At 40.3% G+C, this 14,525-nt stretch overlaps 1 protein-coding gene across 1 annotated transcript in view; it reads left to right on the top strand.

Annotated features, from left to right (window-relative positions):
• Window positions 1-14,525, top strand: part of LOC119412846 (inositol 1,4,5-trisphosphate receptor type 1) — a 130,162-nt gene that overhangs the window by 91,413 nt on the left and 24,224 nt on the right. The window contains exons 43-46 of the mRNA XM_037679883.1: window positions 7,532-7,707; window positions 9,795-9,959; window positions 12,026-12,223; window positions 12,324-12,405. Coding sequence (XP_037535811.1) covers window positions 7,532-7,707; window positions 9,795-9,959; window positions 12,026-12,223; window positions 12,324-12,405 — 621 coding nt within the window. The remainder of the gene's footprint in view (window positions 1-7,531; window positions 7,708-9,794; window positions 9,960-12,025; window positions 12,224-12,323; window positions 12,406-14,525) is intronic.

Here is a 14,525-nt window from a genome sequence, read left to right as displayed (position 1 = left end):
AGTCAGGGTGGCTTCTGGGTAATACCAGATGGCTAGGCCTCAGACCGACGAAGCCTCTTGGATGAGGGGCGAAACGTTTCTTTTTTAACAAAAAAAACGAAGTCCAGATGACTTGATTCAACCTTTTTTGTTGTTATATACCTGGATGACTGAGAAAACAAACTTTGTGTTTTTGAAACCATTAGTGAAAAGGCCAGACTTCAGGGGTATCTGAGGCAGGCTTGAAACACAAGAGTCAGGGTGGCTTCTGGGTAATACCAGATGGCTAGGCCTCAGACCGACGAAGCCTCTTGGATGAGGGGCGAAACGTTTCTTTTTTAACAAAAAAAACGAAGTCCAGATGACTTGATTCAACCTTTTTTGTGGTCATATATACTGTATTTACAAACTTGAAGATTCGGAGCATCAAAGCCAAAACAACTAGGCTCAAATGCAGCTTTTATCCTAGAGATTGTTGGACTTGTTAACTGACGCCTCCCGTCTTGTCCACACAAAAACATAATGTTATGTATACAAGTACTGTTTTAAAGGAGAAGAACAAGGTACAACACATGAAGGATATCACGCCCCCGCGTGTCCTGGCTGAAGACACCTCTAATCACAAATTTAGCTAAATGAGATAATGACGATAAGTGACAGGCCCAACCTGCACTATATCCCTCTGTCATCTCTGACATTCCTCAGTTCGGTAGCTGCTCTTCACCGAGCCCAGCTGTGCAGCGGTGCAGTCAGGTGTTGCACCTTGTTCTGTCTCCTTCAGGGAACAATTGTTATATGCACGACATTACGTTTCCTTCAGTTAATTCACTCAGTACAAAATATGGAGTATAGGATATGTAAATGCTCTGCAGAGCGGCCTTCAATTTTGGGTGAAATGCAGTATGCTAGTGTAGCACCTTAGACCCAGCAGAAAGAACAGAGTGAACCACAGAAGAGGCTGTCACATCCAAATGATAAAACAAATAAACGTGTGCGGTGAAGACCAACTGGCTGCAGCACAGAGCTGAACAGAGCCCAGGACATTGTTACGCCACTGGTGGAATGTGCTCTCACACCTTGAGGGAATGGGCGACCCCTACTTTTGTAAGCTAGAGAAAGAGCTTCCACAATCCAGTGGATGAGTCTCAGCTTTGAGCATTGAGCTTGACTGGGTTAGCAACACACAAACAGCTGATCACACAATTTTGCATCTCGTGTGGTCAATATAAATGCACAGTGCATGTAACGGGCATAAGGAATGCAACCTCCTTTGCTACTCGGATACAAAAGAAGGTAGACAAAAGGTTGAGAGCTTAATAGTCATGGAACTGTAGTCAAAAGGTCTAACCTTGGTGAGATGTGCTGCGTTTAGTTGCCGACTGACATTAGAGCCATTTGGTGAAAACTGGACGCAGGAGGGATTCACAAACAGATGATGGAGGTCCTCAACCAACCCAATTTGTCAGCATTAGAAGCAGACCTTCCTTATATGTAAGAAACGTCATATCTACCAACTCCAAAGGTTCAACTGGAGGGTCCCAGAGAGCCTAGAGCACCACAGTAAGATCCCAGGAAGGGATATTGAGTTTGATAAAAGGTCTCAGTCTACAGACCCCTTTCAATAAGCCCACGACCTGATGAAGAGCACCAGGTGTGACCCCATCAAAACCAACATGGCAAGCAGAAATAGCCATCAGGAAACCTTTAATTGTGGAAACAAAGAATCATGTCCTACAGATCCTGCAAAACCTTTAAAACATTTAACATTGAACACTGAAATGGGATAATATGCTTGACTTCTCACCACTGCTCAAAGGCTCGCCATTTGTAGTCATATAATCTTCTAGTGAAAAATGCCCTTGCACTCTAGAGCTACCACAGTGGGGGTAAGGTCTTTGACTAACAAGCTGGACCTTTCAACATGTAGGCATGCAACTTTCACAGACCTGGATGTGGATGAAATATTTTCCACCACCTGAGTTTGAAGATCCCGACAGACAGAGATTTGCCAGGGCTGTGCTTCCAGCAGGCTGGTAATCTCAATATACCATGACTTTGGAGGCCATTGGGGTGCCACCAAAATCAGGAACAGACCCTGTCTGCACACCACAGGCAGTATAATTTCCACGGGTGGAAATGCAGTATGCATTACTTCTTGCAAAAGTTAATTGGCCGGGGTAGAGCATCTACCCCCAGCAGAGCATTCTGATCAGTTATGGAAAAAAGAACAGATTACAGTGGGTATTGGTCCAGATGCAAAGAGATCCACCACAGCTTTGCCAAACAAACACCATATTTGAACCACCACTGAGGGATGAAACCTCCATTTTCACACCATCCGTCTGCCTCTGGAGAGCCAATCTGGACCCAAATTCAGTCTTACAGAGACATGAGTGGCCCTGATAGGCAGAAAGTGTATGCCACACCATTGCAAAAGAGTATGAAACAGCTTTAACATGGGAAGGGAATGAGTCCCTCCCTGTCTGTTTATGTGGGAAATCACAGTTCTATTGTCTGTTCGGATCAGAACATGTCTGTTAGAAGTGGACAAAAATGTCTAGGCTCTAGATAATTTATGTGGAGCTTGGAATGTGCTGCTGTCCAAAACTCTTCACTTTTATGCCATTGCACAGAGACCCCACCCTGTTGGGAAGGTGTCTGTGGGCATCACCTTGTGAAAGGACACTCTCCCTTATCTGTGAACCTCAGCACAACATGCCAGACTCCTTCCAAGGGCAGAAAACTGACATGCAGGAGGCAGTTATCTTTAGCTTTCTATGGAGGTGATCTGATGTATACAGCCGAAGGGTGCTAGTCCAATGCTAAAACAGATGCATTTTTAGCAGTCATAGAAGCCATTATGCCCATCTGCTGTAAAATTATCTGAAAACAGTTTGCGTCCCAGCTGAAACAGAGCAAGGCAGCAGTGAAACACTGCTGTTCTGTTCTCTGAAACACAAGCTTTGTTCAACATGGAGCATATTTCAGGTCCGAGAAAAGAAAACCATTGATTTGAATTTAGCAAGCTTTTCTGAATGTGTGACAGAACCTGACAGTTGCGCTGATTCCTGCTCTCTGGAGCTGGCTATCAGAGTCCAGTCATCAAGATCAGCTAAAATGTGGACCCCATTTTCTCTGAAGGGGACTAACATTGTCGTCATACATTTTATAAAGATGCAAGGCATGAGGGACAGACTGAAGGGTAGTATAAAGTATTTGTAAGCCATGTCCTTGAAAGCGAATTTCAGAAACTGTGGTCGGGTTGTATCGCTACATGAAAGTAAGTGTCTGTACGTGTGATAGGTGCAAACCAGTCACCTGGGCTAACAGCTTTTAGAAGCTCCTTGAATGTTATTCTAAATTGGTACATTTGTTGGTACTTTTAACACTTTCAAGTCCTAGAGCAGACAAAACACACACCCTTTTTTCAGAACCATGAAATAACAGCTGTACCAACCTTTTGTTGTTTCTGAAGCAGAAACCACACCTATAGTTCTTTTTGCTAACAGCATCCTTATCTCCTCCCTCAAAACCTTAGTTGCCTCTGCTCCAATGGCTGTGCTTACAACGGCATTGACACAGAGCAGTCTTAGACAGAACTCTAGCCAGTAAACCATAGCAAGAGCTCTTTTCACCCAAAGGGGAGTGCATGTGTGCCAGAGGGGGAGTCGTTCTGCCAGGCAGCTGAACTGTAGACCTGGTGGCGGAGGTGTTACCACCTGCCACAAAAGAGGCGTAACATAATTTGACTGTTGCTTGCAAACATTTGATTTTGATTTTATTTTGTGCGAAAATTCAGTTTTTATTGAATAATTTGGAACTTTTTTACAAGTATTTTGAGCAATTGCTTTTGCTTTTTTTAAGTGGACTATTAACACAAATAGTGTGTGGGTGGGGAAATGATGCTTGGGTAACTGTGTGGGGGAAACAGGCTTCTTGGGGCTGGCACTCTAAACCAAACAAACAAGACACATTTTGGGCATCAGCCAATGATGGGTGATCATGTCTCCCTGCTCTTGACGTCTCTGTGTTTAAAGTCCCACACCTTGGAGGACTGTGACTTCTTCCTCATGAGTTTTTGGCTTTCTAAATAGTCTGAGGTGGGCCCTTGCTCTTGGCCAAATACTGGGAGGCTTGGCCGTGGTTCTGAGGCGATGCTGGCTGGGAGCTGAGGCTCATGGGCAGTGCCACTCTCTTCAGCAAAGGTGGTGATACAGTTGGTTTTTAAGTGCTCATGCTGGACTGGGGGTCCATGTCATGCCTGGGGATGATACAGCACAATGCTTCAGTCTGCTTTTTCCTCAGCTAAAAGTTTTCCCGTTTGGCATCAAGGGCCCACCAGCCATTACCAGCTTATCCAGGTTGGTGACCCTGTCCAGGACATTGTGAGTGTCAGCCACATATGTCTCTGCACCATCATTCTTGATGCATCCTTCTGCACAGGGAGGATGTAGTCGGGATTAATTTTGACCTAATTTAGGAGAGGTATCAGAGTGTTGTTCCCCACCAGGTTCATGGCTTGGTACATATAGAGAATAGTGATGGAGCTCAAAGCACAAGCAGTGGCCACTTGAGCTCTGTAGATTTTGTGCAGCCTTTGCAAGTCACAGCATTTACTAGTAGTAGCTAATTAGCTTGACTTGAACAGGTGTTCTTAGCTAGATGAAGAGTGTAGGAACTGAGTAATGACGGTGATGACAAACTTATATGTAGTGCAGGTGGGGCCTGTCACATTGTTAGCCAGGACTCACAGGAGCTATCCCATACTTCATGTCTTATACTGAGTGAATTGACTGTAAGGCAACCCTTTTTTTCCAAATAGCTTTTTTTTGGGTTTGTTTATAAAAAAAAAAAAAAACAATATCCTCGCAAATACAGCAGCATTTTCTTAAATGTTTTCATTTGCACGGAAATATAGAAAATGACCTCAAATGCTGTAGCTAACTATGCCAGGCCTGTAAAAATAGGAAATATGGCATAAAGAATACTTTTATGTTTACAGGCTGGATACATACTTTAAACAGAATAAGAAGAGAAAGGCAAGGATGGTAAATTAACCTTATTATGGTTACTAATGTACAAGCTTAAAATCAGGCACCACGCCACAAATTCATTCATGGCTACTTCAATTATTCAAGGTTGGCCTTCAGCTTTAGTTTTTTGCTTTTTTTACACCTGCTTTCATATTGACTTTTATGTACAAACGTAATTATAATTTTTTTTATTTAGTATTTTACATTGTTATAGCCAAATGTCCTTCATGTGTAAGTTTTCCAGGTTTCAGAATAACTGCAGAGCACAGCTGAAAGGTTGATAGGTAGGCAGTGTTCACAGTAGATATGGACACTGTTTAGACTGTGTTTTTCATCAAACTGGAAGTACGCATGAATGTATGTAAACCATAGTGCATTGCAAAATATTGATTTTGAGCATGTGCATTGGTTACTGTAAAAAAAAGTCAATACAAGAACAAAATCATTTTTGTGAACACAAGGCTACCCTACCTTATATAAATACCTAATGTTAATAATTTAATTTTTATGTATATGAATGTATTTGTTCAGTGCCCTGAGATGACTTCTGTTGTGAGTTGGCGCTATATAAATAAACTGAATTGAATTGAATTGAATTCAATTGAAAAGTAGAACATCAGCTTTTAGTCACATTGAACTATTTGACCAGAAACGTGCAGGACAGTGAGACTTGACTGGGAGGTGTGTCCATCCAAATAACACAGAGATAAAGCTTTTCTGTTTTTTGAACCAGATTTTTAAAACAAAATAGTATTTTGGGGCCCTTAAAACTCAGTTTTCATGTAGACACAAGTCTGAAACAATAACATATTTTATTGTATTTACAAAATGCCATTCCCTGATAAACAGGGCTTGAACTCGGTTAGAACTGCTCTGCCTAATATTCAATTTAAGTAACTTTATTTATATAGTGCCAAATCACAACAGAAGTTGTCTCAAGGCATTGAACAGAAACAGTCACATTCATACAAAAGCCAGTTAGTAAAAGTTGTCTATCTGAGGAAGCTATCAAAGGAATGTGTTGCTTTTATACTGTCTTTTTATACTGTATTTTACTTTCAGTATATATACATTTGATTTATTTAAAAAAAAAAAGTTTTTAGATACCACTTGTCCTGAGGAAAAGTTGTATTTGTTATGTGGAAACATAAACAACAACTATAAAAACATTAACATTGAAATAACTCGGTACCTAAAAGTCCAACTTGAAGTAAAAAAAAAACTATCTCTTTATTTAAAGCTTCAACACAATTCTATTATTCTCAAGTGTCCACCGTTTTGCTGTTACACTTTTAGTATGCCTTCTGAGAAACGCTGTCACAAAAAGTCTGTCTAAAATAAAAACTACATATTTTTTTTGTCTCTCAAACAATATGAACATGTAAATAAAACCTCTCCGCTCTGGAACTTGTTCTGTCTGCAAGACATCACGTGAGACTCCAGCATACCTTTGACCTGCTGCGACAGGCTCTTTTATGGCTTCTGACCTGCACCTTGTCTCTTTCTCACCCAACAACACACACACTCCCTGTGATCTCTCTCCTCTGCTCGGGGCTTTAGAATAAAGGTTATAAGAGCAGGAGATCTGGGTCAGTGTGTTCTGACTTCATGCATGACTGACTGCCTTTTGATGAGCTGCTCTTGGTTTAACATGACACATACCCAGCACGCGCTCAGACTCAGCACGTTTCTCCAATTGTTTGCTCAACGGTGGCACACAATTAAACCGAAGCACAAGTAAAAGAGCTAAGCATCCTCCTTTCAGTCTCCGACATTACAGGAGCCGCTCCCTCCTCATGAATTTTTCAGCTGAGGTATTTTTAGAGGCTGTTATGTAAGCGGCACCTGTCATGTGATCTCCACTGAAAAGTAGAGAAAACTTGAGGCAGAAAATGAAAGAAGAACATGGAGGGAGCAAAACGAGCAGGACACCCCTCCTCTGTTTTGCCTTCATGCTTTTAGTCTTTTTATCATTTATTTATTTTGTCATTCTTTCCTGGTTTGCTTGCTTTATCTCATTTAATGATTGACTGTGACTATAAGCAGTTACAAGCTGAGCCGAATTTTCAAAAGCAGCAGGGTAGGTGGGCCCTTACTTTCAGGTTGATCACATCTAGATGAAGATTTTAGCGTGAGTGACATGTTAAATGAAACCCATGACTCGGGCTCTAATCCTGGATTTACCTAGGGATCAAGGGGGGCATTAGTTTGGCTCTCTCTGAAGTATGGAGCGCACACGTACACACTCGCTCACAGCAAAACCGTGTCATACACTCCTTCAAGTTATGTAAGTCACTCTCTTTGGCATCAAAGTTATGCTGATGAGGAAGCTGTTAGAGGAAGCCTGTTGACCTCATAATCAACACTACATTTAAAATAAAACAATAGTGTTATATATTGTATACAGGCCCAATGATTGTAATATTTCCAAGTCAAATCTGTGGTTGCTTTGGCAGGTGTTTCTCATGGCTTGACCATGTGTTGCCCATTTTTGTGTCATTTGCATTTATTTTCAGCAGGAATTCTAGAGCCCCATGTGTCGGCTCTGCTTTGGATGGGAGTCTTTGCAACGCTGGTCATCGTTGTACTCATGCCCCAACCGCTGGGCTTCCAGGCCCTGGTCATTGTCACGATCCTTCGCCTCATCTTCTCTGTGGGCCTGGAGCCCACACTCTTCCTTCTGGGTGCTTTCAATGTGAGTTATTTCATCTAACAGGGTCGTGTTACCTTAATTACCCACAGTGGAGTTATAAGGATAAGTCACATCTTTGGATTAGATTTATGTGGAAATATTATGCACAATCCATATCTTACCTGTTGTAGATAGCTGTCTGAATGACCTCAATTTGGAGAAAAGTTTTAATTTAGACCACTGGTCTGAGTCAAACCTGAAACCAACGTGAGCTTTTTTTGTCTTAAAACAACTTCTGTCTCAAAATATTTCACAGTAATTCATTCAAATGCTCTTAAACCTTTACACCCTTATTAATTTTGCATTGCAGTTATTCTGGTAAAATTATTTTAATATACCTACCTGAAGTGTCCCAGACTGAACTAGACCTGCTACAGCTAGTTACTGTTGCTTTTGTGTTTGCAAACACCCATAGTTTCATGCTTTTCCCAAAATATAAGGATTTTAAAGCCTAATGAATTTTTATATATATATTTATAAATGTATGCATATGCTGATGTTTGGTTTTTTATGTTATATTTATGAATGAAAGTGTATGTGTGTTTACCAGTATATGCCTATTTGTTTATACTCTGCACTTTATGCTGAGACTTTTATAAATTTTGTTTAATTTTAGACTGGTCAGATGCTGAGAATGTATTTTCATTTTCTGTAAATTAGACTAAAGTTGTATTCAATTATTCTATTTTATTCCAAGTAAATATTTGTTTGATACAAAACTGACGGCATTAAATGTTTATAGCATGAACTGCTGTAACTGTTTTGAGATTGGAGTTGTTTTAGGACAACTGTTGTTTGGTTTTAGCCCCGCTTGTCAGAATTAAACTCTAAACAGCCTGAATTTGGAGAAACAAAGTGCTATCTACAGCAGGTAAAATACTTATTGTTTATAGCCCGTTCACAGAACCCCACTTCTAAAAATGTGAACTATGACACCAAGTCATGTGATTGATTGTAGGGTTTAAATAGACAACTTTTGAGTAAATCTGATTGTTACAAAATGAAATAAACTTCATCAGAACTTAGTTTTTGGTTAGGTTTGTAGCAGAACAAGTTAAAGTCTGAGCTATTTAAATCTGAAATACTCACTAGATAAGAAGAAGTTTGTGTTTTTATTTGTGGAAACCGTTGAAGTCTTTCTTCTCCAAACTGTGTGAGAAAATGTCTTGTGTGGTTCAGTAATCATTTTCCCCAGAGGAATACGAGCACGAGCTCAAGTTTATGCACTTTCAAGTAGTGAGAAACCTCCACCTCACCAGTTCCACTTCTCCTTTCACCTCCAACACTCGTGCCCACTCAGTGTGCTGTGGCCACGCCTGCGTGTGGCGGTGCCCTCTGAGCCCTGCAGCTGTCTCTGGCAGAGCCTGGCTGTAATACGGGGTGTGAAGTGCGTCACTGGATCCTAAAGAGCCGCCTCTTCACTCGCCAGAGATTTTCTTTTCTTTGCACACACACCAACATGCAACATAAAAAAATACATGGTCTCGTCTCTTTTGTTTACATGTGTGGACAAAAGCAGGTTATTGAGAGAAATCAGGTCAAGGCAAGAAACCAGATAAGATGTTATCACATGCTGCAGTAACCTGGTTACTCTAAAATCTCATTTACATGGACCTGGTCAGATTTCTCCCTTGTGTTTTAGGAATTTTTTATCAGGTTTATCACTTACAAAGTGTGCGGGGTACTGTAGTAGGCAACAGTTTAGCTGTAAAACAATGTATTTAGATAAAAGTTTTACTCTTGATCAGGATATGGTTTTCTTAAAGCCAGCACATAAACTCTGATAGAAAACGGGTTTAATCCAGAATATATGCACATCAGAGAAGTGTTGGGTTTCTCAAGCACAAACTCACACTAACAGCATTAACCTGGATTTTGTTAATCCCCTACCCAGCACAGAAAACTGGGTTTTCCATTTGGAAGAAATTAAGTTACAGGTTGTTCACAAGAGCGAATGCATCTCATTGTCCTCATTAAGCTGAACATTTGCCACAACCTTTTACATGTTAACATTTTCTGTTTGAAGAAACCTAAAATAGTTATTGGTCCATCAGCCTGCATTACTAAAGACTTGGCATTTTATCTTCCAGGTTTGCAATAAAATTATCTTCCTAATCAGTTTTGTTGGAAATCGAGGGACCTTCACGAGAGGATATAAAGCCATGGTGATGGACTTTGAGTTCCTTTATCATCTCATCTACCTGATCATCTGCTGCCTGGGGGTGTTTGGCCATGTGTTTTTCTACAGTTTGTTGGTGAGACAAACATATAATGCATACAGTATGCACATGCTATAAATTAATCCTATTTAATATGCAACCAACGCCTCCCATCTTCAGGAGATGAAATGCGAACTAAACCAATCCTTTTATTAGAACGTGATTCTTTTCTCAAGGTGTGCTCAGTAGCATCATTCCAAGAACGCAAGCTTTGATTTATTTGGTGATGAAATGTAGTTGTCTTTATTTTTTTAAGTGTTAAGCTCTGTGTGCAGGCGCCAAAGAGTTGCTTTATTCTTGTCATATTGACGATGACAGTATTGCAGCTCCTAAATGCAACATTACCGCTTCAAAACAAGTAGGGCCAGGAAAAGGAACATTTGACAAATAATCTAAATCAAGATTTTATATTTATTAGGACTGTGAATATTAACTGACGTGCACTGATTACTGTACATGCACAAGTAGAGCAATTTTGGGATTAAAATTGAGATACATCATTTTTTCAAAGTCTTTTTCCTGGTATTATCAGATACTTTTATTCATTAGATGAAGTCTGTAAGCATGCTGTGTACTTTTTTATGTACAATTTTTCTTCCTCTAGTACTGCTGTGTACTGGTATTTCTTTCTCAGTAACACAGCACAGTTCGCTTCAAATTGATCATCAAGTTCAAGTCAATTTTATTGTCATTCGCATCACATGTGGTACATGAGGTGGAACGAAATTATGTACTCAGGATCTCAGTTACACCCAAAAATATAAAGTGTAAAAAGAAACAGTAAATAAGGATCTTAGATATACACAAAGGTAAACGCTCAACGAACACCAAATGCTACGCTAAAAGATCTTAAGATATATGCTAAACACTAATAATGGAAAACAATGTGGCGTATCCACAGCAGCCTGAAAAAGAGTCTGTGGTGAGCAGATAGGTTACGAATGGATACAGCAGCATGAGATAATCAGCAGCATGAGATGAGCAGATAGGTTACGAATGGATACAGCAGCATGAGATAATCAGCAGCATGAGATCAGCAGCATCATGTAAATCAACTAGTATTCCTAAAGACAAACCTTGAAGTATGTCTCGTAGGGTTGGTCAATGCACGGTGAACTGAAAATGACTGAACAATGTGCGTTGAATATTCACTACTTGTACTTACTTGATTTGCTACAAAGTGTTCTGACACCACTTATCTCATTTGTAGAATAATTTAAAAATAAAAGTAGCATTCTTACTTAGTAAGACTTTACAAGTCTGTTGGAGTCAGTCTCCCACCATCACAGACATTTACATCTCCAGATGCAGGAAGAGGGCCACCTGCATCATGAAGGACCCCACTCACCCAGCACACACACTTTTTGCCCCGCTCCCCTCAGGAAGGAGGTTAAGGAGCATTAAGTGTAGAACCACTAGACTGAGGAACAGCTTCTACCCTGAGGCTGTTAGACTCATGAACCTCTGAATGAATCCTTTTTGTTTGCTATGATGGATTAACTGTAGGAGCCATCTTGAATTGGCAAAGTTAATCACTTGGTATTGTCCATCCAATAATTACTTTCTGAGATTCTTTCAAAATCTGTCCAGTGATCAGTGAAATATTTTGCTAACAGACAAACCAACACAGAGGCAATTACATGATCACCTGTTTTTTGTGGCGGCAGGTCATAATTATTACAGGAAAACAATTTTGCTACTCTTTTTGAATTACTTAAAGAGTATTCAACACATCTGCTGCCTGGCATGGCTTTATTTTGCACTATGCTTCATTGTTTTGATCATCGTAAGCCAGCTGTTATAAAAGTGCAAGGAATTATGAGACATGGCTTGTTTGTGAAAAGTCGCTTATTCATTGCCCATAAATGACTAGTCTAATTGACTTGCCTCGTCCTGTTTTATTGCGTCAAATCACGTTGTGCTAAATCAAAACCTACATTGTGCGTTTTGCCGGTTTCGTTGCTCTTAATGTAACGGATGGCTGGCATTGTATCGAGATGTTATCGGACAAAGACCAGTAATACGCAATCCTGCAATTTCATTATCAAATAAATAATTTGTTCTTTCTTTCTGCACGTTTGTAATGTGTGATGTTTCGACAGCTGTTTGACTTGGTGTACAGAGAGGAGACGTTGCTGAACGTAATCAAGAGTGTGACTCGAAACGGACGCTCCATCGTGCTGACTGCTGTTCTCGCTCTCATCTTGGTCTACCTGTTCTCTATCGTTGGCTACATCTTCTTCAAAGACGACTTCATCCTAGAGGTGGACCGAATACCCAACACCACCCAGAGTGAGGACGCACGGCTGACATTCTCAACTTTTTTTTTAAACATAACAAGACCTGCGTATGAAAACAACCAGAAAACTAATGTTCTGTCCGGTCTTATTTTTTAAAGAGAACGGGGACTCTTCGGCTGAAGAGTTTTTGACTACAGGAATGTGTCACGATGAGAACTGCAGCTCCAGTGTTCTGCAGAAAGGTAACTGCTTAAGACTCCATTTGTTGGTCTATAAAGACTTTCAATGTTCAATGCTTTTGAAAAACGTCTTGTTCTAAATTTCACCTGATTTAGTGTTTAAAATCCAGCACCCACCATTTTTATACATATCCAGTGAAATATGATAGAGACACAACAAATAAATACCTCTGTTCTGTGGTAAACATTGAAAAGTAATTAACTGGATATTAGGCCTGTCGCAATAAACAATAAATCAATTAATCGTATGATAAATGAAAATTATCAACCTCATTTTCATTTAACAGCTTTATTGTTTCTTCATGTCTCTGTTTCTACTGAAGAAACTGGATGACAAAAGGCTCAACTCCAGTGCTCTTCACTGACCCCTCCCTTTCTCTTTAAAATCTGTTTTAACCATCAAAATCGCGATTTTGATGGTTAAAAGCAGCTAAGCTGAGAAGCTAAGCTACGAGCTAAGCTAACAGGTCAACCTCAGGAGGGAAAAAAAACCTCCGTCTTGTCCAAGCTCCAAAATTCACGGTTGAAATCCCTGCCTTTGTCTAAAAAGTTGTCTTTCTTTGCAAAGAGAAGCTGAGAACTTGTTTACTGATTTTTTATTAAAAGCTTTGTGTGAAAAATGCTATTCTAAAGAGCTCAAAACACATCGAGCATCTGTCATTTTGAGAACCAAAGAAAGGAAGGAGAGACAGCCCATGTCACGTCAAGGGGCCTCCCTCCCATTTTTCTTAAAAAGATACGCTGCTCGCTCCCTCACTATCCATTCTTCGGTTCAAACAGTCTTATACTTGCTGTCCAATGGTCAAAAAGGTACTACACATAAAACAAATAAACCAACATTTCTTAATTCTTGTCCAATTTCAAACTATATCATTTATCACATAAATTTCTGAGACAATTAATCGCCCAGCAAAATTTGTTATCGTGACAGGAGTACTGGATGTAACAACATAGTTCTGTGACAATTTCAAGCTGTTTCAGTCACGGCTTTGGAAACAGCTCCTTTGCTTCCATATATGGGGTGTGACGTCACACCAGGGATCTTCTGCAAAGTCGGGCGGTCTCACGAAGAAAACACCCTCATCCCCCATCTGCTTTCACCCTAGCCAAACAAACCAACAACCCCCCACATCCTTTCTTGACTGAGCCCGAAATTATTTGTCAAGCACCAAAATATCTACAGGAAGAAAAAGAAAAAGGCACGGAAGTCGAAGGAAGTTTTGTGGCGATAGATTCACAGCGACAGTGGGAGTGGGTAACGAGATTTGAAACATTTGTGATATGTAGCGTGTTTGGATTTCACAGTTAAGGTGTAGTGTCATGTAATGGACCTGCCATTCCATGTCTGCTTCTCCTTCCTGTTCCTCTCAAACCCAGCCAGTCAAAGCAGATGGCCACTTGTCCTCAGTCTGGTTCTGCTGAAGGTTTCTCCTCATGAGGGAGTTTTTACTTTCCACTGTTGACATTGTGCTTGCTCAGGATGGGAGACTGTAACAAAATGAAGGCTCAACGCGGTCTGCTTCCTTCCTTCATTAGATTAAAAACGTTTCTAATTGGCATTTATAATGTACGGTATGTGAATGTTTCTGCTCAGTGCCCTAAGATGACTTCTGTTGTGACTTGGCGCCATACCGTATAAATAAACTGCATTGAATTGTTTAGTCAGTTTTAGTGTGTTTGAGTTAAAACGATGAGATTTTTGAACATGAAGCTGCAGCTTCTGTTTGAAGTGGGAGATGAAGCCATGGAGTTAGAACCTTCTCAGACAGAAGAGAGAAGCTCAAAGGCAGAGATGATGGAGAAAAACAGTCAAGAGTCAAACAGTGAGGACTTTAACAATGAAGCATGCAATCCTCTGTTTTAGAAGAGGAAAGAGAGGAAGAGCGCACTGAGCGCCACGCTCCTGCCTGTGCCCGATCCATAAAGTCACCAGCCTTCAGTAATCATGGGCCATATGCTTTGATGTTTCTTTTGACTCTTTTTTTTTTTTTTTACATTTACATGGCCCGAATGTGAACAAACAATATACCATATTTTCTGGCGTATGCAGTATGTCGTTCCGGAGTATAAGTCGCATCAGTCCAAAAAAAAAGCATCATGAAGAGAAAATAAACATACATATC

The sequence above is a fragment of the Nematolebias whitei genome, chromosome 7 (assembly GCF_014905685.2).
Source record: "Nematolebias whitei isolate Nwh7 chromosome 7, NemWhi1, whole genome shotgun sequence".
Lineage (NCBI taxonomy): Eukaryota > Metazoa > Chordata > Actinopteri > Cyprinodontiformes > Rivulidae > Nematolebias > Nematolebias whitei.
This window is presented reverse-complemented; position numbering and strand designations above follow the sequence as displayed.